The sequence below is a fragment of the Phascolarctos cinereus genome, unplaced genomic scaffold, assembly GCF_003287225.1.
Source record: "Phascolarctos cinereus isolate Bilbo 61053 unplaced genomic scaffold, phaCin_HiC Scaffold_4;HRSCAF=312, whole genome shotgun sequence".
Classification (NCBI taxonomy): domain Eukaryota; kingdom Metazoa; phylum Chordata; class Mammalia; order Diprotodontia; family Phascolarctidae; genus Phascolarctos; species Phascolarctos cinereus.
The window spans coordinates 590198739-590224752 of record NW_027555847.1 but is presented as its reverse complement, the minus strand read 5'-3'; the positions used below and the strand labels follow the sequence as shown (position 1 = coordinate 590224752).

The window sequence follows — 26014 nt, the reverse complement described above, 5'->3', positions numbered from 1 at the left end:
GTTACAAATGAATTGAGATTTTGAAAGGATGTGATAAAAATAGACATTTGAAAACAGTTAAATATTCAATGAGGTATATTTTGTTATAATGCGAATAATATAATATATAATAGAAAATTTTCATTTAAAATTTTTGGCTATTATGAAAGTGTATAGAGTGGTTCAATGGTGTAGCTTCAACTTACCAATGACAAATTAACCGTCAAGTATTTGCTGTATGTCTGAAGCCCCAGAATATGGGTAGTTTTAATTTATAAGTAAAGGATAAATGAAATGTTAATTGTTGGGGAAACATCAGGAAAGATATTCAAACCCTAAGTTGTGGTTAGTGAAATTTTGTTATTTAAGGTAAAAATTCTGGGGACTATAATTTACTAATGTTTTGAGCTTTGATTACAGGGAGGGTCATCTGAATTGTCATGAAGCCAATAGTAGAAAACGGCACGTACTGCAGTCTGGGAACTTCTAATGGTGGATATCTGAGCCTGGGAAAAGTTTTGTGGACAACCTTGCCATGACTGAGGTAGAATGTTCCTGACTCTATTTCCCCAATGTAATATTTCCTTTCTGAAAAGGAAAATTCCCATCTAGTTCATCCTGAGCCTTGGTTTTAACACCTCGTGACTACATGATTGGCTGTCAGATATGACTAATGCTTGCAATCAAACAGAGCTAAGAAAGTTTTTTCCTTCTCTTATGATACATGATGTTGTTATAACTATTTGCCTCTTTTTCCTTGTACAGCAAATTTCTACAATCAAGAAATTTTGTAAGTATAATACTAAATCTATTAAGTAATAGATTGATACTGGAACATGTCTGAGTTACAATAATAGGATGCATGTATGAACATTTTACAATTTTAATCTATATTTGTGGTCAAATTATAATATAGGGATGATATCCTCCTAATGGGGAAAATGATTAAACAAAGTAATATGACAAAGATGTAATGTGAAAGTTTTCTAATTAAATGGAAAAGTAAATTTTGAGAAAACAATAGGATGAGACTGTTTTCTCTAAGAACTATATTCAGATGTATATGACTGGCTTCCAAATTTGTCCATCATAGAAATTCAAGCTTTGAGTATGCTTTAGTAATAAGTTCTCAAAACTGGATTAAGATTTTATACATAAATTGTATGGATAATGATAAAGAAAGTGAAATTATTTTCTCATTTTTAAGTATCTGTCTACTAATTTTAAAAGGTAAAAGAATTCATTTTGCAGTTGGACCCTCATAAAATTTTTAAAAAGATTCTTATATCAGGTATAGGATTTAGGTAAAGATAGAAACAACAAATGGTATATGAACTGAAATTCTCTAAAGTTTCAAAATTGGACAACCAAATTTAAATGATATTACTAGCAGAATTATGTAGGAATCTCTAGATTTGGAACAACAGAAGCAGAATCCCTTTTAGAGTTGTCCTGAAAATAAGTGCATTGTCCAAGAAAAGATATCTAGGGACCAGATGACTGCATGAGACATCTGGGACTCACAATGTGCTGGTTAAATGAATACTGAGAAAGGGTCACTAAAATACAAGGAGACTTGATTTTAGTTATGTTTAAGCTTTTTTTGGTTACCTTGGTGACATGTAAATCTCCCTTCTCAGAACTAGTCCACTGTGAAATCTCTAAGTCATTTGACCAATACCTGACAATGTAATTATGCAATTATGGGAATTATGAGAAAAACTTGAACCTTGCCCTGTGTGGCTGGGAAACTGGATCACCTCTATGTGTTGTTTAGAAAATCTTAACTAAGGACATATGTTATACTGACCAGAAACTCAGATTCAGGGATTGATGCAAAGAGTTTTCTCTAAGAGCCCCTACCAGGTCGTTCTGAGTACTCCCACAGCTGCTACACTTGTGAGTGTGGGCTCCTGGATCATCTGAAGTAAGTCCCTGCTCTTGAGTAGATGGTAGAATCCTCTAGAGACCTCAAGGGTCATCTAGTAGGGACCCAGAAGCAGCCAAAACCCAGATGAGACAGCTGTCCCAAGATTCCAAACAAGGGCCAAGTATACTGTCCTAGTTTTTTTCTCTCCCCTTTTGTTACGTGCCCAACCACCAAAGCCCTGATGCAAGTGTGTGTTGGCATCTTCTCCCTCTACATTCTTGACATCCCCCTCTTTTCCACTTGCAAGAAAACAATGGCTAGCAATGACACCTGGGACATACTTCCCTAATAGGTCCTCTCAAGGAACTAACTCCCTGGGCAACAACTTGTCCTAGCCCAACTGGCCTCTTGTGGCATTTCAGCTTATACCTGCCTCTCCTTTATTGGCCAAAGGAGCAGGGGTTCTTTCAGACCTCCTCCTTTTGGCCAAAAAGGGGAAATGTCAAGATATTAGGAGACGCCCTGCTTTCCTGAACTAAGGCCCAGCAAGCAAGCTGTGCCCTGAGCTTGGCATAACAACAATCCTTTGTGCTCACCCTCTGGCTTGGGTTCTCTGATCTTGGACAAGCACTGGGCAAGCTTGGACAAGCACCCACGTTCCAGTCATGAGGACCTGCTGTGAATCAAAGTTGTCTATTATTGCTGTTACCCCTCATTCTCAGGATTATATCTTACTGCGTAACCACTGGTATAAGTATTGAGATCTCACACTGCTTTGGGTCCCACCACTAGGGGCAGGGTCCCAGCACATGTCTAGATCCCCTCCTTGCTTGCAAGTCATTTACCTCACTTTGAAATTAAATTTCTATATGATTCCTGACTCTCCTGTCTCTAGCCTGCTCTGTTTGGCTCCAGCCACCCACAGGTTAGAGGATAGTTTCAGTCTAGTCGACATTAATTCAGGAGAAAACAGATAGTTATCACTTTCCCCTCCTCAGCTAGGAAGGTATCTGAATGCCCTATGAGGTTAAAACCATCAGCATCTGATTTTTAGAACAGTTCACCTTCTTCTAATCACTTAGGCTTTATAGAGTGCCTTCCTTAGAACAAAGCTGTGAGGGAAGTAGTGTAAGCATTATTATCCACATTTGTTCATTTATTCATTAAATCAATAAGCATTTATTAAGCACTTACTGTATGCAAGGCACTGTGCTTAGTGCTGGGGACAAAAAGACAAAAATAAAAAACTGACTCAGCTCTCAAGAAGAATAAAATATAAACATATTCTACATTTACAGAGAAAGCTAAGTGCTAGATAGTTGGAGGAGGAAGAAAGCACAAATTGCTATAGGGAACAGAAAAGGCTGATATTCCACAATGACTGTCACCAAAGCTGAGCCTTGAAGAGATTGGAAGACTTTTGAAAAATTCTGAACTTAACAAATACCAAAATAAAATGCATGTATTCATATAAAAAGTAGAACAGAAAAAGAGGATGACTGGTGAAATAGTGAGTTTCTATTTCATATAGCTTGCTTTTCCTTTTAAGAAAATAATAAATTCAATGTATAACTTTCTAAACTGCCCTGATTGTCTGTGTTTCCTTCTGAACTTCCTTCTCTTCTCTTCTGTGCATTTTTTCAAAAGTTCAGTTATCCTTTTTCTTCCTTGATCTTTTTCTTTTGTTTTCCTTCTTTCCTCCCTCCCTCTCTTCCTCCTTTCCTCCCTCCCTCTCTTTTCTTTCTTTTCTTCCTTCCTTCCTTCCTTCCTTCCTTCCTTCCTTCCTTCCTTCCTTCCTTCCTTCCTTCCTTCCTTCCTTCCTTCCTTCCTTCCTTTCTTTCTTTCTTTCTTTCTTCCTTCCTTCCTTCCTTTCTTTTTACTTTTCCTCTAAGATTATCCTCTACTTACACGGTTTATACCTTGTATGTAACTAGTTACTTAGATGTTTTCTCCCCCTTTAGACTAAGAACTCCTTGAGGGCAAGAACTCTTTTTTAAACTTTCTTTGACTCAGAGCAGAGTATAGTGCCTGGCACATAGTTTTATAAATGCTTGCTACTGCTTTAGCAACCCTATTACTAGTCTCCTTCTCCTTCTAAACCCCCAAGCCTTTGGGAGGAAAAAGAAAGAAAGAAAAGCCAAACTCTTGCAAAATTAATTCCCATGTTGGCCATGTCCAAAAATGCTTGCTTCATTCTGCACCTTAAGTTCATTGCTTTTCTATCAGGCATCATGTGGCACTGAAAATGCTAAAAAGCAAACAACAACAACAACAACAAAAAACAGAAGAGGGAGTGTACACAACAGCAAAAGAATAAACAGCTGTTTTTTAAAAAATCTGGGTATTTTTGTGAACAGGAAGCTCAAAATGGGTCACCAGGGTGCTAAAAGCTAATCATATCTTCGACTACTTTAAAAGTTCACATTGATAAATAGTTCAGGGATATGAACGGGTACTTTTCAAAAGAAAAAGCCTAAGTTAACAGCAACCACATGAAAAATGTTCCTAATTACTAATAATTAGGAAAATGCAAATTAGAGTAATCTGAGTTCCCACCTCACAGATTGGAAAAGTTGACAAAAAGGCAAATGCTGGAAAGGTTTTTTGGGGAAATAAAGGGCCACCAATGCACTCTTGCTGTGAATTATGCCAAACATTCTGAAAATCAGTTTGGAACTAAGTCCCCAAAGTTACTAAATTATTCATACTACTTTACTCAATAATATTACTATAAGGACTATACCCCAAAGAAATCAAAGAAAACAGGAAAGGACCCAGCTTTACACAAAAATATACTGAACGAATTTTAGTATATTGATGTGATGGAATACTACTGTGTCACCGTTGTTTAGTTATTTTCAGTTGTGTCCAACTCTTTGTGACTCCTTTTGGGGATTTTCTTGGCAAAGATATTGGAGTTGTTTGACATTTCCTTCTCCAGTTCATTTTACATATGAGGAAACTGAGGCAACCAGGGTTAAGTGACTTGCCCAAGGTCATACAGCTGGTATCTGAAGCCAGATTTTAATTCAGATCTTCTTGATTCCAGGCCCAGCACTCTATCCACTGTACCATGTAGCTGCCCTATTGTGCCATAAGAAATAATAAAGGGGATGGATTCAGAGAAGCCTGGGAAGACTCATACAAACTTCTGCAAAGCATCATGAACAGAACCAGTAAAATTTATACAACAGCAACAACATTGTAAATACAAAGCACTTCAAAAGACTTAAGAACTATGCTAAACTTTGATTCCAGAGGGCTAGTGATAAAGGATGCTACATAGGCATTTAAATACTTGTTCCTTTCCTCCCTCCCTCAAGATAAATAAGGAAACATAGTTTTCAACATGGCTAAATGGGAATTTATTTTCCTTCACTAAGCATATTCAGTTGTGTCCAGATCTTCAAGACTCCCCTTTGCAGTTTTTTTTGGGCAAAGATACTGGAGTGGCTTGCCATTTCCTTCATTAGCTCATTTTACAAATGAGGAAACTGAGGAAAACAGGATTAAGTGACTTGCCCAGGGTCACACTGCTAATAAGTATCTGAGGCCTGATTTAAACTCAGGAAGAACAGTCTTTCTCACTCTAGGCCCCGCACTCTGTCTACTGTGGGACCCAGCTGCCCATATAATGATTTAGAAAATCACAAATTAATATTTTGTATATTTAAAAAAAATTTTCATTATACATTTCCCAATTACATTTTAATCTATTTTGAACCTCATTGGAGATTGTTGCCACAACATGTGACCCAGGGGAAGAGAATTTATAGTTATTTGTCTTCTTTCCCTTCACCTGAAGGAAGGAACTATACATCCTTCTGTATGGATTTCCCTTCATAAAGTTTTCCAGAAAAATTGCCTGTCACGTTGTAGAGGAGCTCTCAACACAATGCCCAGGTAAGGAAAGAGAGAAATCCTGATATCACTGAGGGACAGAAAACTCCTGACAGGAAGGGTTCTTTTTAACTGCTTTGGTGCTGTGGTGTGGCGAAGCCCTTGGACCCCTTCTCAGAATAGTATTTTTCAAAGCATAAAATAAAACACTCAAGATTGCAAAGGAAAGGTGGCATAGCAGGGAGAGCACTATCCTGGAGTCAGGAAGATGAGTTCAAATATGGCTGGCCTCAAACACTTGTTGCTGGCCCTTTATTTTCAAAGAAGACCAATGACATCACAAGGTGATGTCTTGACTTGCTCATGAATCAGACTGAAGTGAGGCAGAGCTACACAATGTTGTCAGCCTCACTCTCTCTTCCAGAGTCATTGAAGTCCAGTGGCAAGATGAAAGGTCAGGATGACTGGTGATGGCCTGGGATGCAGTGGATGACTTCGACATCTTCTTTGTTTGACCAAGATCCAAGCTCTAAGCACTCCACAGAACCTGCTTTAGCTGCTTTCATGGCTGTTGGGACAAACTGTTCTCATCCACCCATTCTGCCGGGGGACGTCTTCACATGCTTGGGATAGACATCCCCATAATTCACCAAGAGGTTTGAGACTTGTTGGCTACCCTCAAGAGCCTAAGATGCTTATTAGCTATGTGACCCTGGGCAAGTCTGCCTCAGTTTCCTCAACTGTAAAATAGATATAACGACAACACCTACCTCTCAGCATTATTGGGATAAAATTTGTAGAGTGGCTGGTATTTATCAGCTGTTTTCTTCCCTCCTGTGTTTTGCAACGATTATCAGAATATTAAAAGAGCAAGCACATGGATCTTGGGCTACAAGCCCTGCCTGACAAGCTCGTAACTGCTACTTTCTCTTCTTCCTCTCTTTTTCCTATTGCAGATACTTAGTTTTTTAAAAGAATGCATTTAGTTATTTAGTTTTCATTTTCAACATTCCCTTTTGCAGGATTTTGAGTTCTAAATTTTCTCTCCCTCCCTCCCCAACTTCTTCCCCAAGATGGCATGCAATCTGATATAGGCTATTGTAGACACTTTAAAAATAAGACCCAAACCTCATTCACTGGATTAAACCAGGTATAAGATTGCTTGTCTTGTAATTTACTTTACAGAAGCTAGGCAGCTAGGTGGTGTGGTGGATACAGTGCTGGCCCTGGAGTCAGGAGGACCTGAGTTCAAATCCAGCCTCAGAGCCTTACTAATTGTATGACCCTGCGCAAGTCACTTAATCCTGTTTGCCTCAGTTTCCCCATCTATAAAATGAGCTGCAGAAGGAAATGGCACACCACTTTTTGCCAAGTGGGGTTACAAAGAGTTGGACATGACTCAGCAATAACACATTTCTATTTGTGTGCAATTTTTTTAAAAAGGTGACATCTTCTTCAAGGAAAATGAGACTTTGTTGGAAAAATTCTTCTGAAAGGATGGATTGAAAGAAATATCTGCATATTTGACTGCTCCTATGTTGTGTGTGTCTTCTTCAGTGCAACCCTCGATTCCCTCCAGACACCAAGCCTCCTGATGTTTACGTGTACAATGCCTTTTCCAGGAAGCCTCCCTGGAAAGATTACAGATGAAGTAACCAGAAAGCTGCTTGGTCAGAGATCATTTCTAATGAAAAACGAGAGCTCACTGAGCTAAGACCACTGACTGAAAACAATGCAATGGGACAGAAACACACACAGACTAGGAGAGGAAATTGACAGGCTATGGTATTAAACAAGATGGCTCAAAATGGAATCTTAGGAAGGGGTTTCAAAGGTTATTTAATCCAACCTCCAACCCAATGGTGGTGTCCCACCTACAATATCTCTGACAGATGATCAGCTGGCCTCTGTTATTGGGGGAAATTCCATGATGTTTATACTTTGATATTGGTGTCAACATATCTCTAAATAATGAATGAAATGGTGTGGCTTTAAGCCTAGGAAACCGCATTCAGATAAATGTATTTAGTCCCATTATTAACTTATTTAAAATGTACAAATTTTAAATAAGGAGAATCCATTGGTTCTACAGAGTTCTGGTCTTATTTGACTTGTTTCTCCCTTTTTTAAAGTGAATTTTGTACCTCAAGGTTTAAGTGCAAACTATTCAGAGGGAAGAGACTGACCAAGATGAACTGTCTTGAGCACTTGTAAAGACAGGGACCTATCATTTGCAGAATCAATATGACAAAGGGTAGAGAAACAATACACAGTAGAGAGGATGGAACACCTCTCAGAGACAATGTTATACCTCTCTTTAGAGGGCAGCAGAGGACATGACATTACCAAAGGATGCTGAAAGCTCTGCAATATCATAGAAGTGAACTGCCCTGGCCATGTTTACACTCTGACCACACATGTATGTCCCACCATATTTGTGCATCACAAAGGTTCTACAATATGCCCCCGAGGTTTCCTGGCATATGCCCCTTCACATACACTCCCTGGTCACACATGTTCCCTCCACATGTGCTTCCCCTCCTTCCCACTGGCAGTTTTGGAATATTTGAGACTGTGTACCCCATGTGTGCATGAACAAAGGATGGGGAAATTCGGTTTTGATACTATTCTTTTTTTTTTTTTTTTGGTGAGGAAATCAGGGTTAACTGACTTGCCCAAGGTCACACAGCTAGTAAGTGTCAAGTGTCTGAGGTTGGATTTGAACTCAGGTCTTCCTGACTCCAAGGCCGGAGCTTTATTCACTGCGCCACCTAGCTGCCCTCCTTTTGGACACTATTCTTAATGCTGTTTGAATAAACAGTAATAGAAATGAACAATTGTTTTGAACTAACTGGCTGTTTTATAAAAGTAAACACACTGGTGGGGGCTTGGGAGCTATGATTTTGAGAGGGTGATAACTCAGAAAATGCTTTGAACTTAGGGAGCTTTGCTGGGGACCAATGTGTAAGAGAGTGCCCTAAATGTTACAGCTAGAATTCAGGCCCTAATCAATGAACTGAATCTGATTTCAATAAACTGGATTCAATGAACTGCTTCTCTGGTTTATTTCTGTTAATATAATAAGCATGTGGCTTAGCATTCTGGCCTGATTTACTTTAAAAAAAATCTATTCTTTATTTTTCTATAGCGTACCCAGAACTGCCAGTCTGTCTTACACATTTCCAGGCATGTTAAGTCAGCTTTGATTAATTCTTTAGAGCAAGAATATTGTACCATTTTGTAATCAGCATTTTTTAATTTCTTTTCTAAACGTTGCTTGTCTCATCCATGAAACATCTGAAATCAGAAAATTCACTATTAATAATGTATCTTAGTTATAGGGAATAAGTTTCCTGGAGCTTCAATAACTTTTGCAGAGGTACATTAACTCTGCTAAGCCATTTTTTGGGGGTGGAGAACCTTTGATCCCACACTCTTCCACAATATGCTTCCCCAAAGTTTCATGGCCATCTCATAACACCTCATCTTGATGATTTTGTTTACAGAATCTTGAATTAGAGCTCTAGGGACCTCAAAGGCTCCATCTAGTCCAACCTGTTCATTTTACAGATGAGGAAGTTGGGGCCCAGGGAAGCTAAGTGACTTGTCCAAGGTAAAATGAAATTATTTAAATGTCCCCCTTTTTCCCCTAAATAAGTTTGTATTTTTCTTATTATCCTTACCTGATAGGAATTTTCCTTCATTACATCTTTTTTTTTCTTTTTTCTTTTTGGCTAGGCAATGGGGTTAAGTGACTTCCCTAGAGTCACACAGCTAGTAAGTGTCAAGTGTCTGAGGCCAGATTTGAACTCAGGTCCTCTTGACTCTAGGCTGATGCTCTAGCCACTGTGCTACCTAGCCGCCCCTCCTTCCCTACATCTTAAATTTTTTTATGGACATCATTTCCAAATACATTCCTCCTCCCTCTCCTGCTCAAAAAGCCATCTCTCAAAACAACGAGGAGATAGGAAAAAAGCAGTTTAGCAAAACTAAGCAATACATTAACTGAATTTGATACTACATGCCATTTTCCACTCCCACAGTCCATCACTATGCAAACAGGGGAGCTGCCATAGCTTCCTGAGATCATTCTTCCTTTTGCTTGCAATTTGAATCTGGGATGCTGTCCTGATTTCATTTGACTCTTTTTTGAATAGATTCAATCACACAGAACTCCAAGGCAAAATGGAAATTATTTAAATGTCTCCCCACTTTTTTCAGAAACAAATGTATACTATTAAAATACTGGAACACTACAGATCACTTCAGTTTTAAATGTTAATTTTTTGAAAAGCCTTTAAAGTGGAAAATACATTTATAAGCATGGTGTAAACTCGTGTTTCAAAAAGTCTCAATCTGCATGTAAATTGGAGACCAGGGATTTTGTTATTGTCAGGAATGTATAACAAAAGCAACAATATAGAATAAAAGAACTAGGTAGGAGGTCACTAACACCACTTGGTCTACTCGATTTTGGCCCAAATTGATCTACATGGTAACCACAGGCACTGCAGGAGTTGAAAAGCAATCCATGAAGCTTCGCAGGTTTGCTTCCCAGTCATCTCCATACCATGCTGCCTAAACTCCAGCCAACTTCCTCAACTGGAACCTTGGAGTCTGCCTCTCTGAGGCACGAGGCTCTGATAAGCAAGCTTTTGCCTTATCTTTTGGGCAAACAGGTCTTTCTGCCTATCTACATGTCTGTCTGTCTGTTTGTCTATGCATGTCTTTAAGTATGTATCTATATGTCTAGGTATCTATATATGAATGTATCTATGTATCTATCATCTGTATACTTATCTATCTGTATGTAAGTATCTGTCTAAGTATTCATATCTTTTAATATCTTTGTATATATGTATGTATGTATTTGTCTATCTATGTATCTATGCATCAATTATCTATCTTACAATTGCCAAGGTCCCAGGATGATTTGAAGGATGCAAACTAATAACCCAGTTTATGACTGGATTTGAAAGGTGTTTCCTAACCTCAAATTAGCTAGGAGGCTGAGAAAGGAACCCTGAACCCATGGGGCAAAAAGATGGTTCAAAGGAGAAATAATATTAGCCTGAGGATGGCTGGATGCCTGGAAGATATGGCTGCACAGCTCTGTGCTATGACTGACAGAGCCTCCCTATCTTTCTCCTTCCAGGGAAAACGCACAATAGCAAATGGTAATGAAAACCAGCAGAGAGCCTAAAGTAGCTGCACAGCTGAAGATTAGAAGGCAGTAGCAAAGAAAAACTAAGAAAGACCGCAAGCCTCAAGTAGGAGGGTCCAGAAAAAGAGAATGCCAGACAGAACCGAGTATCAGCGTACCCCTGCTTAATAAAGAGAAGACCTTGCTCAATGACATCACAAGAAGATGTGGCCTCATCTACCTGTGTATGCTGATCATATATGCTGCCTTCATCACTGTCATTTCCAAATGTTTCCTTCCTCTCTCCCTGTCCAGAAAGCTATCCCTCATAACAAAAGACAAGCAAGGTAGAAAAAGAGAAGTGGGTCTTTCATATGTGCTCTGTGTATGTCTTCTCCTTTATTAGTGGTGTGGGAGAGTATAATCTGTGTGTATGGGGAAATTTTTCTTGTATTTTATTTGGTCATGCTATTCACTTAAAGTAATGGATCTTCTGATTGTTCTAATAAAAGAGACATCAGTGAGGCTCATCAGCTATTCAATTAAGTGGATTTTGGCAGGCAGAACCTGGCCTAGCATTGGTTAGGGGAGGGAGGGAACATGTGAGGAAAGCCATAGGTGTTACATTTTTATGAAAGGGTACAATTTCTTTCAATTTGGGGGCTTCATATTTTGTATTTTAATAGACTTTCCCCTTAATACTCACTCAATTCTCCAACATAGGGATGAAGGCATTGGACAGAGAAAAGGTAGTTTCAAATCTTCCAGAGTAAGCCCTTTGGGTTTAAGAGATAGGGAGGAGAAACCATCTTTCCCTGAATGTGACAGCAAGGTTTTTTCATGGCCTTCATACTTTGCTATCTGCAGGTTGTCAAGGGATCAGTAAACCTTTTGGGAATGATCCTGTGGTTCCTGACAATCTGTCACAACCCCTTTCTATATCTATCTCTCTGGGGAAATTGGGGAAGATACATTTCCCATGTCACAGAGGAAAATCTATTTTATCACCTTTCTTTTCTATTCTAGAAGTAAAAGAAGCACTTTTAGAGGCAAGAAGAACACCCGTACATTTTCACAGATGACAAACACAGGCACTGCCATCTCTGCATTATACTTAGAGGGCAACAAAGTAGAAAGTGAAAAATGGATACACTCTGCCACTGTGACAGAAGCATTCACTCCCAATGATCAAATTAAAGGTGAGGAAAAGATGAGGTGAGGAAAAATTATTGATATTATGTCACAAAATGGGTGAGTTACTTCTTGGTAAGTTTGGTAAATGAGATAATTGGATCATCTTAATGCTCAGCTGAAGAGCTCAGAATAGGAATTCAAGGCATTCACTCAGAATGACATCACTATGTTAGAGTCAAATTACAATATGTCCCACTGTGGCTGATCAGACCAATACAAGCTTGGAATGCTCTACCATAGTCCGGGCACAAATAGTCCATGTGAACATTTGGGCTGGATTCTTTAAATTTGTGCATCTTGTGTTTCTTTTGAGCTAAACTTTCTTTTAACAAATAGAAGAAATAGTCAAATAGGACACAAAATATATTCAATTACATTTTTAAAAAAGAATTTCCACAACATCAAAAACAGCAATATATGCAGAGTGAAAAGGTAAGGAAAAGAATGGTTAAAGAAAAATCTTGGTCACAAACACTTCCTCTAAAAATATGACACCCAAATCTAAGAAGAGGTGAACTTTTCAGAGTTGGAAAGTGCCTTCCCCATTACATAGGAAGTCAAAAGTCAAACTACCACCAACTGGCCAGGCAAACCAGCTTAGCTGAAGCAACAAGGCACCCAGAGGGAGTGAGAGGAGGCAGCTTGTGCCAGACAAGTCAAAGCACCACCATCTCCTCTCAGACACCAATGGAGACAGCCCAGGATCCTGAACTCAAGAGCCTTGGGTGGGAAGCAGCCCCTTTGGGTGAGCTACAGCTTAGCAACTGCTTCTGCAAGTGCTACAGCCGTAGCTACTGAAAAGCCAAATTGGAATGTTCTTGCCACCAAGGTCCTTGATAATGACAAATAGTTCAATATCAGAAACTCACATTATTTTATCAGTGGAAATAACATAACATTAAAGAAGAAGCATTAATATCTGCTTTGTCGCTGCACCCTAAAGACCGTGGGACTTTTCCATCTGACTTGGAGCTGAAATTGAATTCTGTCTTCTCCAATAGAACATAAGCTCCTCGAGAGCAAGGATTGTCTTGCTTTTCTATTGGTATCTTTAATGCTTTGCAGAGTTAAGCACTTAATACACGTTCATTCATTCATTCATTCATCCAAAGGATATGAACAGGCATTTCTTAAAAAGAAGAAATGCAAGTGATCAAGGAGTCTTTAAATGATTATTCTAATTATCAGAGAAATGCAAATTAGAGTAACTCTGAGATTATTTACACACGTTAAAATTGGCAAAGATATGATCTTTAGGCAAGATTTGGATGGCCATTTTTAGGGTTATATTCTAAAAAGGATTCTTGTCCAGGTAGGGGTCAGGCTAGATGACATCTAAAGTCCTTTGTAACCCTGATGTTTTATGATTCTGTGTTAGACAGATAAAGCATTTATTAAGTGCTTAGTTTGTGCCAAGTCCTGTGCCAAGTACTATTAATCTGGAGTCTGTAAACTGGATTTGGACACAGAAGACCTTCTTCTTCATCTGTAAATAAGAGGTTTAGACTGTATGACTTCTAAGGTCCCTTCTAGTTCTAATCAATGAAGCTGCCAAAATCAAAGCTAAAAGAAATCATTTACGAAAGAGTAATTTAGAAATGGTCTTCTCTAAAACACTTCTTGCAAAAGGATCGTGTTTGACACGTACCCATTTTTGGACATACATCCACATTTGACATACTTCTTCTTTTTCCTCTCCATCCCCACCTAAGGCTGAGTGGGGTGAAATTCTGGGTTTCCTTTATGTATCAGGATGTCTGTTGGCCCCTCAAATGGGAGGACCTTCTACTTCCCATCAGTAGCTTAGCTCAATATGAATTTTGTCTTGATTTTTTTTTCTATGTGTATACATTTTGTTGTTCTTCCCTCCACCACCACCAACAGCTAAGCCACAGGAAGAGAGAGAGTATTGGATTTCACTTGATTGGATTCAAAGACTGTAGCAGATTGTAGAACAAAAGAGATAGAAGTCACTGGATTCTCCAACCTTGGACAATATTAAAATTTTTAAAAATGTTTTAGTAGACGTGTGATATGGTCACTTTACTGTAGCATCCACACCTCAGTAATTTGATAGATCTTAAAATCATAAATGTAGAGCTCAAAGGTAGCTGTTGTTCAGTCATTTTTAGTCTTGTCCAACTCTTTGTGACCCCATTTGAGGTTTTCTTGGCACAGATACTGCAGTGGTTTGCTGTTTCCTTCTCCAGTTCATTTTACAGATGAGGAAACTGAGGCAAACAGGGTTAAGTGACTTGCCTAGTTAGGGTCACTCAGCTAGTAAGCATCTGACACCAGGTTTGAACTCAGGAAGATGAGTCTTCCTGACTCCAGGCCCAGCACTCTATTCATTGTGCCACCTTAGAGGACAGTAAGATCTTATAATCTAGGGGAAGAGACCTAGGCGATAACCCAACCCAGTGGTGTCAAACTCAAATAGAAATAGAGACCACATACACGAACATCCCTACAGTCTACATATTTGCTTAATTTTAAAATGTAATGTAGGCTAATGCGGAAATACATTTTGCATTACTATATAGGTATATGTATTATATTTCTTGCCTTTACAATGGATGAGGTAGAGGGTGGAAAGGAAGGAATGTGGAACTGAAAATAAAAATAAAATTTAAATTTAAAAGAATAAATAAAATGTAACATTATCTATGTTTCATTGTATTTTTATTCATTTTGTTGAACATTTCTCAATTACATTTTAATCTGATTCCAGACTCCCTCTGAAGTATTGCCAGCCCACGTGTGACACTACTCCTCTGATCTAATCCAAGTCATTTTACAGATGGGCAAACTAAGGCCCAGAAAAGTGAAATGACATGCCCAAATTGACAAAGGTAGAAGAATCAAGAGTAGAACTCAGCTCATTCTTATCAGTGAGGTCCACCCTCCACTACCAAATGTTATAATATCTCTGTGCTTTCTCATCCTTTGCAATTCCTTTCCATACCGTTCCATAAATCTTCCATCCAAAATAATAGAGATCTTTCTCTCCATTTTTTTTTTTGCAAATTTCTGAGAGAATGTAGGGTTATAGAATTGTAGAATTAACCTGAAAGGGACAATAAAGCAACTGAGGCCCAGGGAAGTTAAGTGATTTCCCCAAGGTCACACAGGTCATCCATGATCTGAGCTCTGGACAATTTCAAATACCAAAGCTGGAGTCATATTTTAATTTCACAGAAGACTTTCCCCTCAAGAAAGGCCAACCGAGGCTCAAGGTTAACACATGGAATTTGCACGTCATCTACTTTCTCACCAGGAATTTTTTGAAGTAGTGAATTTAAAAAATTTTTCCTAAGCTTTTTTTTTTATTAATTAATTTATTTTTAGTTTTCAACATTCACTTCCATAAGCTTTTGAGTTTTAAATTTTCTCCCCCTCCTTCCCTACCTCCCTCCCCAACATGGCATGCAATCTGATATAGGCTCTGAAGCAGTGAATTTTTAAAAACATAACCATTAACATCATGGCTTGGGTAGAGGACAGAGAGCAGTAATGGCAAAAATAACCTAACATCTTGATTAAACAGAAAAGTAGAGAAAAGATTTCTTCCCTAATATCAAAGACACATAACAGGGAGTTAGAGTTATTTTTCTGAGCAGTTTCATATTTAAAGATATAATAGTAGTAAGTGCCTAATTGTAGAATGTTTGGGGAAAATAAAGTCCATCATAGTCTCATAACGAAGATAAAGTTTTAATTCTTCAGCAATGACTGGAAAAAAATTACTCATTTATAATAGCACCTTGCATTTACTATATTCATCTCTGAGGAGAATAAAATCCAAGAGAGAGATTATTCATTTACGTTCACTATCATCCACACGAGTTGGGGATTGATTTTTTAATTTTCATTTTATATGTGCTAAATGGTGTTATAATGGAATCATAACATCCACACTTCTGAATTATGCATTCTGGTTAAGCAATAGATTAATTTGGCTCATAATTAGATATCAGGAGAAGTAATTAACTGAACACAGCTAAAGTACCAAAAATAAGTAATAAAAAAAATCTAAAAAGGTTTGGTGGTAGTTTTTTTTTTAATAAAAAAATTCATATTACCCACTAATCTCTTTCAAACCTGTGGTCCACTATAACTGGCCTTCTCACTATAGCTCACACTTGAAATCCCCTTTCCTTTCTCTATGTCTTTGCATTGGCTGTTCCATGCTTGGAATGCCCTCCTTCCTGACCCCCACCATATGGAATCCCTTACTTCCTTCTAGAGTCAGATCAAGTACCATCTTCTACATGAAAGCCTTCCTCAACCTTCCCACTCCCTGCAATTGCTAATGCCCTCCCTTCCTAGCGATCTCACAATTATTCTGCATATACTTATATATTATATGTCACCTCCTCAGATAGAATGTAGGGATTATTTTGGTTTTTGTATCCCCAGCACCTAGCAAAGTGCTTGGCACATAGAAGGCACATTAAAATGCTTGTGAATTGATAATTTATTCTTGAGCATGGTTTATCCGTTTCCTTTAGTTCAGCTGCTCACTTGAACATTTTTGCTTTTCCCAAATGAAACCAGAATTTTGAATAGACTATGCCTGAAGCCCTACAATGTGTAGCTGATAGAGCCAAGTGATAACAGTCATGGGCCATGTTTCATTCACCTGCATAAACCTTATTTTGCCAAATAAACAGATTGCGGAATCTGTTGAATGATGCCTGGTTGAACATCGATGACAAAGTATGGTAGGGCTGGTAACCAGGGGAGTGAATAACAGAGTTATTGGAAATATATAGCAATCCCCTAAAAAAGGCAAAAGAGCTACAGGTGCTCCCTGTATCACAGATAAAAATAAGAAGATAGACCCTGAATTTAAAAAACTGCGTGCTTACCGTAGTATCATTGGTGGTTATATAAACCAGAATATCAGAGGAATTTCGGCCATTGATGTATCGGTAACAGTTCCAGACACAGCTAATCAGGTAACCCTGAAAGAAGAGAGAAAGAGACATTGAACATCTTCCTAGGAAAAAAAATACAACACTGTTGATGCTACTACAAATATCCCTTAAAATTAATTCAATTAGGCAGAATAGGCAGAAATATCAAAGCAAGACACTGGTTCATTTTACAGAAATCAATTCCCTAAACTTAAGAATTTTCAAACTGGAATCCATCAGTCATTGGATGGCGGCACCTACTGGCAAAATAGGTAATTGTAGCCTATTCAAGATTATATAATTTTGTGTTCAGACTCAGAGAAAAAGAGAATTGTAGGCCTACACATGTATAGTCAGGTATCCTTAAGCTTATTAAATATTCCTATGGTCTCAGACAGGGAAGTTGAGGGATATATGAATAGAGAGAGGAAATCTTGGAGTTATAAAAATCCTAGAAGTGTTGCAAAAGTTCAACAGAGGATGAGATGGCTACATTCATTCTTTTCTTGCTCAATTTTAACCTGCTTGTCCTAGTCTAGAAACAAGCCATAAGCTGATGCTAAGGGGCCAAGGGGGTAACTAAAAATGTGAATCCCTAACATGTGGAGGCTGTTTCACAGGAAGGCAACTCAAAGTCATTAATCTAAAATATAGCTAGGGTTTGTTTGGTTTTTTTTGTGCTCCGCTGCTGTCATTGCCCTGGCTTGCTTTTATTAATGATGGAATTACCTCTGGGCAAATGTTATTCTGAGTCCATTTCTTTTAAATGCACTTGTGATTGCCTTTATCCTTGGATATTACTTCTGAGTTTATAAACTTATCCCCTTTATAAATAAAGTTTTGTGGAAAAAGCATACTTGTGGTTTAGAGCATATGGTAGAAGAGAGAAAAGAAAGAGGAAATGGATGTTAGACAGTTCACAAGCAGCAAAAGAAGAGGGACTTGTGATCAGTGATTGGTGGGGGTAGCAGTTATAGGACCCCAAGAAGCCAAGCGGTTCAGTGATCAAGAAGGTTGAGAGCTTGGTAGACACCTTGAACCATGAGTTAGAGATCAATGTGTTTTAGATAACAGTAAGGGAAATTCCTGAGAAAACGGGTCAGTGATTTTCTGGGTTATATCTGATGCTTTGATCACCTGAAGGGGAGATTTTCAGCAGGCCATGGGCCTAGGATAATTCCTGTACAAGTGATTCAATTTTCAATTTACTGGGATTTGTTTTTCCTGTAGGATTCAATGTACAGAATTTGTTATATGGGCAGTCAGCTTTACTGAAACTTTAATTCCATAAAAGTAAGAGATATGTTTAGTAGTACACAATACCTAATACATATAATACATGCAAAATTTGTTCAAACTTAATTCTTGGTAAATAAACTATAAATGCCAAGCAATGCACAAAGGAGCTTTTAGTATTTAGTTTTCATAATAGAATAAAACTAACAATTCCAGGAGGGAGAACAATTCCTAGCATAAAGACACGCTTGAATTTAGGCAGATGTGATCTGACCAGGGAAGAGTACAGAACTATCACTTCTTTATACCTGGAAGGCATGTTCTCTTAATGAAGCCTAAGATCCCATTAGCAGTCTTCCATACAAAATCACAGTCTATTCAAGTCTCAGTAATTATCAAGAGTGTGCCCATAACCTTGTCCAACTTGGGAAGTCTTAATGTGTCAAATGACTGAATTGTGTCTGAGTAGGTCCCTGAAATATTCTGGAAACATAATCAAGAAAAATGAACCAAACACAAATAGGAAATCAATATTTGTTTTAATCACCTAAAAGGTAATGTAATAGAGAGGTAGGTGTGAATAGGCTGTAATACACATAAAAAATGGAATTATGTACGTGAATCAGCATAAAAGACGTCCTCAAAGAAATGGTTAAAAATTGACCACTGAGCAGATAGCCCTTTCTTCTTTCTTCCCCACCTATACCTGAAGCTAGATTGTAACTCCATTAGCTTTGCTAGAAGATGTCTAATTAATGTTTGCTGATTGACTAATGAACCTGGTAATACTGATTCTTAATAGAGGTTACTGATCTCCATGATGGAACTTGATCTGAATTTTAAAAATCTTTTCTTCACTGAAGCTAATTCTTTTACCACTGGGTAGTGGTCATCAGAATTTCTTCCTGGCTGGCTCCCAATTTTTGGTAAGGTGAAAGATTTAGCAAAATTTAAGAGCTAACTATTTAAAAATGGGGCTGTTAGCACAGTGGGGTTATATAAAGAGAAACAAATCTAGAGATCAGTGGGAATATTAACTAAACTCATAAAATAACAGGCACATCTTATTATTCCCATCAGGTAATCCAAAAGATAAGTATTGCTCTGTGTATTATAATTTGTATCAAATATCGATATAGATATTACCCTTGGGAGGACTTGTAATTTATGGCTACTAGCTTGCTGCTAGAAACTGTAAGTGTAAACTGAGTAAGCAAATTTTAAAAAGCAGCCTTTTCATTAAAGCTGAAACATAAGCCCACAGGAGAGCTGTAACAAGGGTAAGACAATCAGGGCACTATCTCAGGCACTGAAATTTAGAGGGCACTAAAAGCACTTGCAGACTTTCAACAGCATAAAAACACTTGAGACTTTTAACTAGTCAGTTAAAACAGAAAGCTTCTAGACAGTGGACTTCCTCCTCACATTCCTGCCAGCTTGGACTTACCTACCCTTTTCCCTCTCTGATAGTGGCTCCCTCAGCAGTGCCTTGAGAGCAGTGCCTGAGGTCTCCAGCTATGGAGGTAGACCTCTAAAATAGAATTCTCTATTTCTCCATTATGGGGTGGTATCCTGGGCTCATTCCCACTCAAATGAATTTGTCTTCCAAAAGTCAGCTTCAAGGCATGTTTTAGGCTGTTTTTCTGGGTACAAAAATAGGTTAGTACAAGTTTGGCCCATAGTCTGAGCCATGCTACCAGAGCACACCCCCTTAATATCATCTGGGGAACGTTTGTCCTTTACTATGGTCTTTACCTGCCCAAAGAGTAAGTGACACAATATTGCTCTAAGGACTCGAAATAAGCCTTAGAGAGAGGAGGATGGAGACCCATTCCCCTTCTGTGCATGACCTGGAAGGCTCCCTGGCAAGCATCCATCCAGGAATGCTGGAAGCCTGATCTTTAATTCCAATTCATAAAACTTGTCACTGTCTGCTTTTATATATCAGAGTGAGAAATAGCATGAAGCGTTTGATGCTGGCCAACACTCATTTCATTAAGTGGCTTCCATAAATCTGCACATGCTTTTGCAAGCACGCAAAAATTCAATTAAAGTGTTAGATCCAACTGAATTTTAGTGCCTATCTCACTATGTAGAGTCATATATTTTAAGATGCAGACGCACTAATGGTATGTGCCCAGACTGACCATTAAGCAAGGAGAGCTGAGAGCTTGTAATGACCCGAATTCCTGAAGAATAGGCTGAGGGAGGGAAGAACAACATTAACTGAGCTCCATCTCAGGCCTCCTACCCAAAGAAATTCTTAGGGGAAATAAAAATTTACTGGGGCTTTTAAAAAAAGAATAATTCTTCTTTAAATCATGTGTTTCCCAGATTTACTTACTTCCTATAAGTCTTTTTCTTTTTGCTTTTAGGCAACTGGGGTTAAGTGACTTGCCCAGGGTCACACAGCTAGTAAGTGTCAAGTGTTTGGTCTGAGGCCGGATTTGAACTCAGGTCCTCCTGACTTCAGGGCCGGTGTTCTATCCACTGCGCCACCTAGCTGCCCCCTCCTATAGGTCTTAATTTACATGTAGTCATGAACAGGCTTCTCAGTCAATGGAAAACACTAAACTATGCTCAATAGAGGTTCTTCCTGCTTTTTGTGGGAATGATAGCAGGCATGCTGGGTTTGGGTGTTAGAAGACGGTTTGAATCTCAGATGTTCCACTGTGCCTGGCTGCATGATCTTGGACAAAGCAATTGATCTCTCTGAATCTCCGGCTCCTCATCTTTAAAATAAAGTGGCTAAACTACTTGGGCAGCTAGGTGGTGCAGTGCATAGAGTACTGGACCTGGAGTCAGGAAGATTCATCTTCCTGAATTCAAATTCAGCTTCAGACACTTACTCGCTGTGTGACCCTGGGCAAGTCATTTAACCCTATTTACCTCAGTTGCTTATCTGTAAAATGAGCTGGAGAAGGAAATGGCAAACCACTTCAGTATCTTTGCCAAGAAAACCCCAAACTGGGTAACAAGAGTCAGACTTGACAGAATAACAAAAAATGGTATCTTAGGTCATATCGAGCTCTATAGCTTAGGTCCTGTACAATGGAATGTATTTATATGTACACAGAAATACATTTGGGGCAGCTAGGTGGCGCAGTGGATGGGGCACAGGCCCTGAAGTCAGGAGGACCTGAGTTCAAATACGGCCTCGGGCCAAACATTTGACACTTACTAGCTGTATGACCCTGGGCAAGTCACTTAACCCCAAATGCCTTAAAAAAAAAAGAAATACATTTAAAACACTTGGGCACAAATTCCACAAAGCTATACCTAATTATCTCCTTCCTAGATAACATAGTTCCTTCTCCTTTCCTGAATCATTCATGCCTTTCTTCCTGACCCTTTTATGCTGTTATTCCCGTCTAACTTGGATTACTTTATTTGGATACATGTCTCACTTCCGTATTAGATCACAAATTCATTGTCATTGTGTCACTGTTCATCCTTGCACCCTCAGCACACAGTTTTGCACATAGTAAATGTTTGTAAATGTTTGTTGAATCAGTGTTTATGTTACTTCATTTGATCTACACAAAACAGAAAACTGAAATCCAAAGGGTGGGAAAGAAACAAAAACCATTTCTTTTTTTATTTTTTGGTGAGGCAATTGGGGTTAAGTGACTTGCCCAGAGTCACACATCTAGTAAGTGTTATGTGTCTGAGGCTGGATTGGAACTCAGGTCCTCCCTGACTCCAGGGCTTGTGATCTATGCACTATGCCACCTAGCTGCCCCAACAAAGATCATTTCTGAGGGAGCCTTTATGTGTGTATACAAAGATAGTTGAATTGTAAGAGGGTGTAATTTATAATGGGATAGAGGAGAGATGAGTCTCATTAGGGGATATTACCAAACTAGCTAGACCTATAAATTTTGTAGGGGATACTAGTACCTACTGAGAAGAACAGGAGGCACTCCTCAGCTTCCTCAGTTAGGATGCAGAGCACCCAGGCAGTCTCCCCCATCATTCTTCACATTAGAGTTAACCAAAAGTGGAATGAGTTATCTTGACAGGAAGTGGGTTCTCCCTCCCTAGAGATCTTTGGGTGGATGTTGGATAACCACTTGTTGGGTATATTACAGTAGGGAGTCCTTTCAACTTTGAAATCATGAGGTTCTCGAACCGCTTAGGGGTGCCTTGACTGGCCAAGAAAGGATGCTGGCTAGAAGGCCAAGGCCATGCCAACGGCTCTTGTGGGAACAGGGCAGATGACACAACAGACTTGATTCTGTACATGCTCCTTTCCAACTAGCTGCTAATATTTAAGCTCAGTATAGCAGTAATAATAATAGCTACCATTTGTACGGTGCTTTAGTGTTTGCAAATCATTTTACATATATTCTTCCATTTGCCACTTAACAACCCTGGGAGGTAGATGTTAATTATTATCTCCTTTTTATGGATGAGGAAACTGAAGTTGAGAGAGTTTAAGGAGTTTGCCCAAGATCACACAGATGGTAAATGTTGGCTATTATAGGAACGTATGACCTCATCACCCAGTTCCAATGCCACCGTGTCAGAAAGCCCTTCCCTGCTCATATGTCATATCATATCACATTTTCTTGAAACTCTCTCATACATTTGTAAGGTTCTATTTGGGATTCTAGATATCCAAGGATGTGCCTCTGCCCCCGATTAGGTATTAAGCTTCTTATTGGCAGAGACCATCTGTTATTTATCATTGTATCTCTTATATGATATATTACACATGGTAGCTGCTTAATAAGTATTTGTTTAATTGAATTTTGCATGAAAAAGGAGCAATAAAAATTTGTCCATGAAACAATTTGAAAATGAACAATTCAAAAAACAACCTCTATCTTTTGGTCTATCCAGGGGTGGGGAACCTGCAGCCTTGAGGCTACATGTGGCCTTCTAGGTCCTCAAATGCAGCCCTTTGCATCCAAACTTCAGAGAACAAATCCCCTTAATAAAAGGATTTGTTCTGTAAAATTTGGACTCAGTCAAAAGGCTGCACCCAAGGACCTAGAAGGCCACAGTTTCACTACTCCTGGTGTGTATTCTTTTCCTTCCCTCCTATCTCAGGGAAAAGGTGTCACTATGTTTTTCCAAGGCTAACACCTTCACCTGTGTCCTCAACTCTGTCCCCTATTTCCTTAATTCAATTTGACTCAATTGAACAAGCTTTAGGTGCTTACTTTGTGCCAGGTTTTGTGCTAGGCACTGGAGATACCAAGACAAATATGAAACAGCCCCTTCCCTTGAAGAATTAACATTATAGTGGGGACAAAATGGAATATACAATACGCAGATAAATACAAACAAAATAAAGACAGTAAATACAAGGCTGGGAGAAGGGCCATCATCACTCTCCTCACTAAAAGCCTCAAATAACTCCCTACTGCCTAAAGCAGGGGTGGAGAACCAATAATATTCAAAGTTTTATACCACATGGCCCCAAGCTATCAATCTAAGTCACTACTATTCCTCTACTTGTCTTTCCTCATGAAATCTCCCCTACAGGAGTTCCCTACTACCCTGCTTTAGCCAGTCCGGTATATTCTGTTTGGTGTGCCCAGAACGTGCCATGGACATTTCCACCCCCACACCTTTAATCAGGCCATTTTCTACTTAGAAGGCCTTCTCTTATCTTGATCTTTACTCTTCAGGAATTCTTCCTTGAAATTTAAATTTCAGAGCTCAGATCAAATCCTCACTTTTTCTTTCTTTTCTTTTCCTTTGTTAAAACAAAACAAAACAAAATAAACAAAAAAACGGGACTCACTGGGTCTCCCTAACTCACCCAGGTTGGAAGTATAAGGACTGCTTAGTAACCCACATTAGAGCTTTGACCTACTCCATTTCCCTGAGGTAATTCACCATTCCCTAGGTGACCCCCCTAGATTTTCCTCTGAATTCTGTCTCATCTTCTCTCAGATGGTCATCCCTTACAACAAAGAAGATTTTAAAGAAAAGGAAAAAAAGAATTAAGAGAAAAAAATCTGCAAAAAATAATCAATACATCACCAACAGCTCTTCACACGTATCATATCATCTGAGCCTAATAACAACTGTGTGATGTTGATGCTATTATCATCCCTATATTACAGATTAGGGATCTTTAGCCAGGGAATTTAGTGATTTGCCTACAGCCACATAGCTACCAAGTATCTGAGGGAGGATTTGAATTCAGGTTTTCAGTATCCAGGTCCAGGCCTCTACAATGCCATCCAAATGCCAGGCAGCTAGGTGACACAGTGGATAGAGCAGCAGGCACTGAGTAAGGAAGACCTAAATCCAAATCCAGCCTCAGACACTTATTAGCTATATGACTCTGGGCAAGTCACTTAACCTCTCTTTGCCTCATTTTCCTCAGCCGTAAAACGGCACCTACCTTCCAGGGTTCTTGTGAGGATCTATGAGACAACATATGCAAACTGCTTTGCTAATTTAAAAAATAATAACTAGTATTGTTTAAGATTTGCAAAGGACATTACAAATATCTCATTTTAGCCTTACAACAATCCTGAGATGTAGGTGCTATCATTATTCCCATTTTACAAATGATGAAACTGAGGCAGAAAGAGGCCAAATGACTTGCCCGGGGTCATATAGGTAGGAAGTGTCTGAGGCTAGATTTGAATTCAAGTCTTCTTGACTCCAAGTCTAGCACTCTAACCACTGTGATACCTAGGTGCCTAAATTAACAATCATAATTATTTAGCTATTATTATTATTATTGTTGTTGTTATTATTTGGAAAGGAATAAGATCAGTGGAAGGATTCTCTCTCCTTGGTTTTTTACAAGTCAGTGTAAAAGTTTTCAGTAAACTGTTACCCAGTCTGCATTTGTTCTTGAAAACAGACACTAATTGTTCTGGAAGGAAAGGGTAATGATTATTAATGAGAAAACTCTTATCTAGAACACAGAGGAAAGTTATACAAGATATGTATTCTTACCTTAAAAGCCAAGACAATGCTGATAAAGAGAAGAATAATAAGGACTAGACAGGTAGGATTCACTGACATGATATCTTCCTTGTATGGAAAATGAGGAGGCTGGGGATAGAAAAAAACTCATTAGCAAATATCATTAATCATTCAAGATCCATTCCCTGGGCAGTGTTTCAGGTTTTCCTATCAGAAGGCAATTAATTAAAGCTGATAGCTATTGCTTAGGACCAAGATTCAATTTCTGGCCCATCTGGACCAAATAAAAGTAACACTGAGAGAATGAGGAGTGGCTAGTTTCTTTATCTTGGGAACTGATTGATTCAGCACACTATGCATTTCTAGAGGGGAAATAGGAATAAATGTACACAAATAACATCTTAAAAGTTGTTTTCCCATTAACCACAGAAAATAGATATCTTTTTCTTCTTGTTATTTGCTGATCAACCCCCAGGTCCCACTGTCACTCGGGAAACAGTGTCCCTTAGGTACAGACCTTACACCTTTGGTGGGGCTGAACGTGTTAGAAGAGGAAGAAAGCTGTGCTCCCTCAGTTTTGTCTCTTAGAATCCCTATTTCCCTTCAAAGCTCAGCTCAGTTGCCACTTCCTGCTTGAAGCCCTTCAGATTCTGGCTCCCTGAGATAATAATGCCTCCCTTCCTCCAACTTACCTTATATTTTCTTTGTATATATTTTATATACACTGACATTTGGGTGTGTTGTTTCCACTAACTAGGAGGCAAACGCTTTGAGGGCAGAGACTTTCATTTTTGTCTTTATAGAGGCAGCTCCTGGAACATCATCATAAGTCCTTAATAAATGCTTGTTGATTAATTGAAAGAGGAAATGGAGAAAAGTAGTCTAATTTCTTGGATGGAGACTTTTCAGTATACTAATTTCTACCAGTGAATG

The 26014-nt window shown here is 38.7% G+C and overlaps 1 protein-coding gene across 1 annotated transcript in view; it reads right to left on the bottom strand.

The window, feature by feature from the left end:
* Nucleotides 1-26014, bottom strand: part of LAPTM4B (lysosomal protein transmembrane 4 beta) — a 116742-nt gene that overhangs the window by 36482 nt on the left and 54246 nt on the right. The window contains exons 5-6 of the mRNA XM_020968948.2: nt 25112-25210; nt 16898-16993 (exon numbers count right to left, since the gene is read on the bottom strand). Of these exons, the coding sequence (XP_020824607.1) occupies nt 16898-16993; nt 25112-25210 (195 nt within the window). The remainder of the gene's footprint in view (nt 1-16897; nt 16994-25111; nt 25211-26014) is intronic.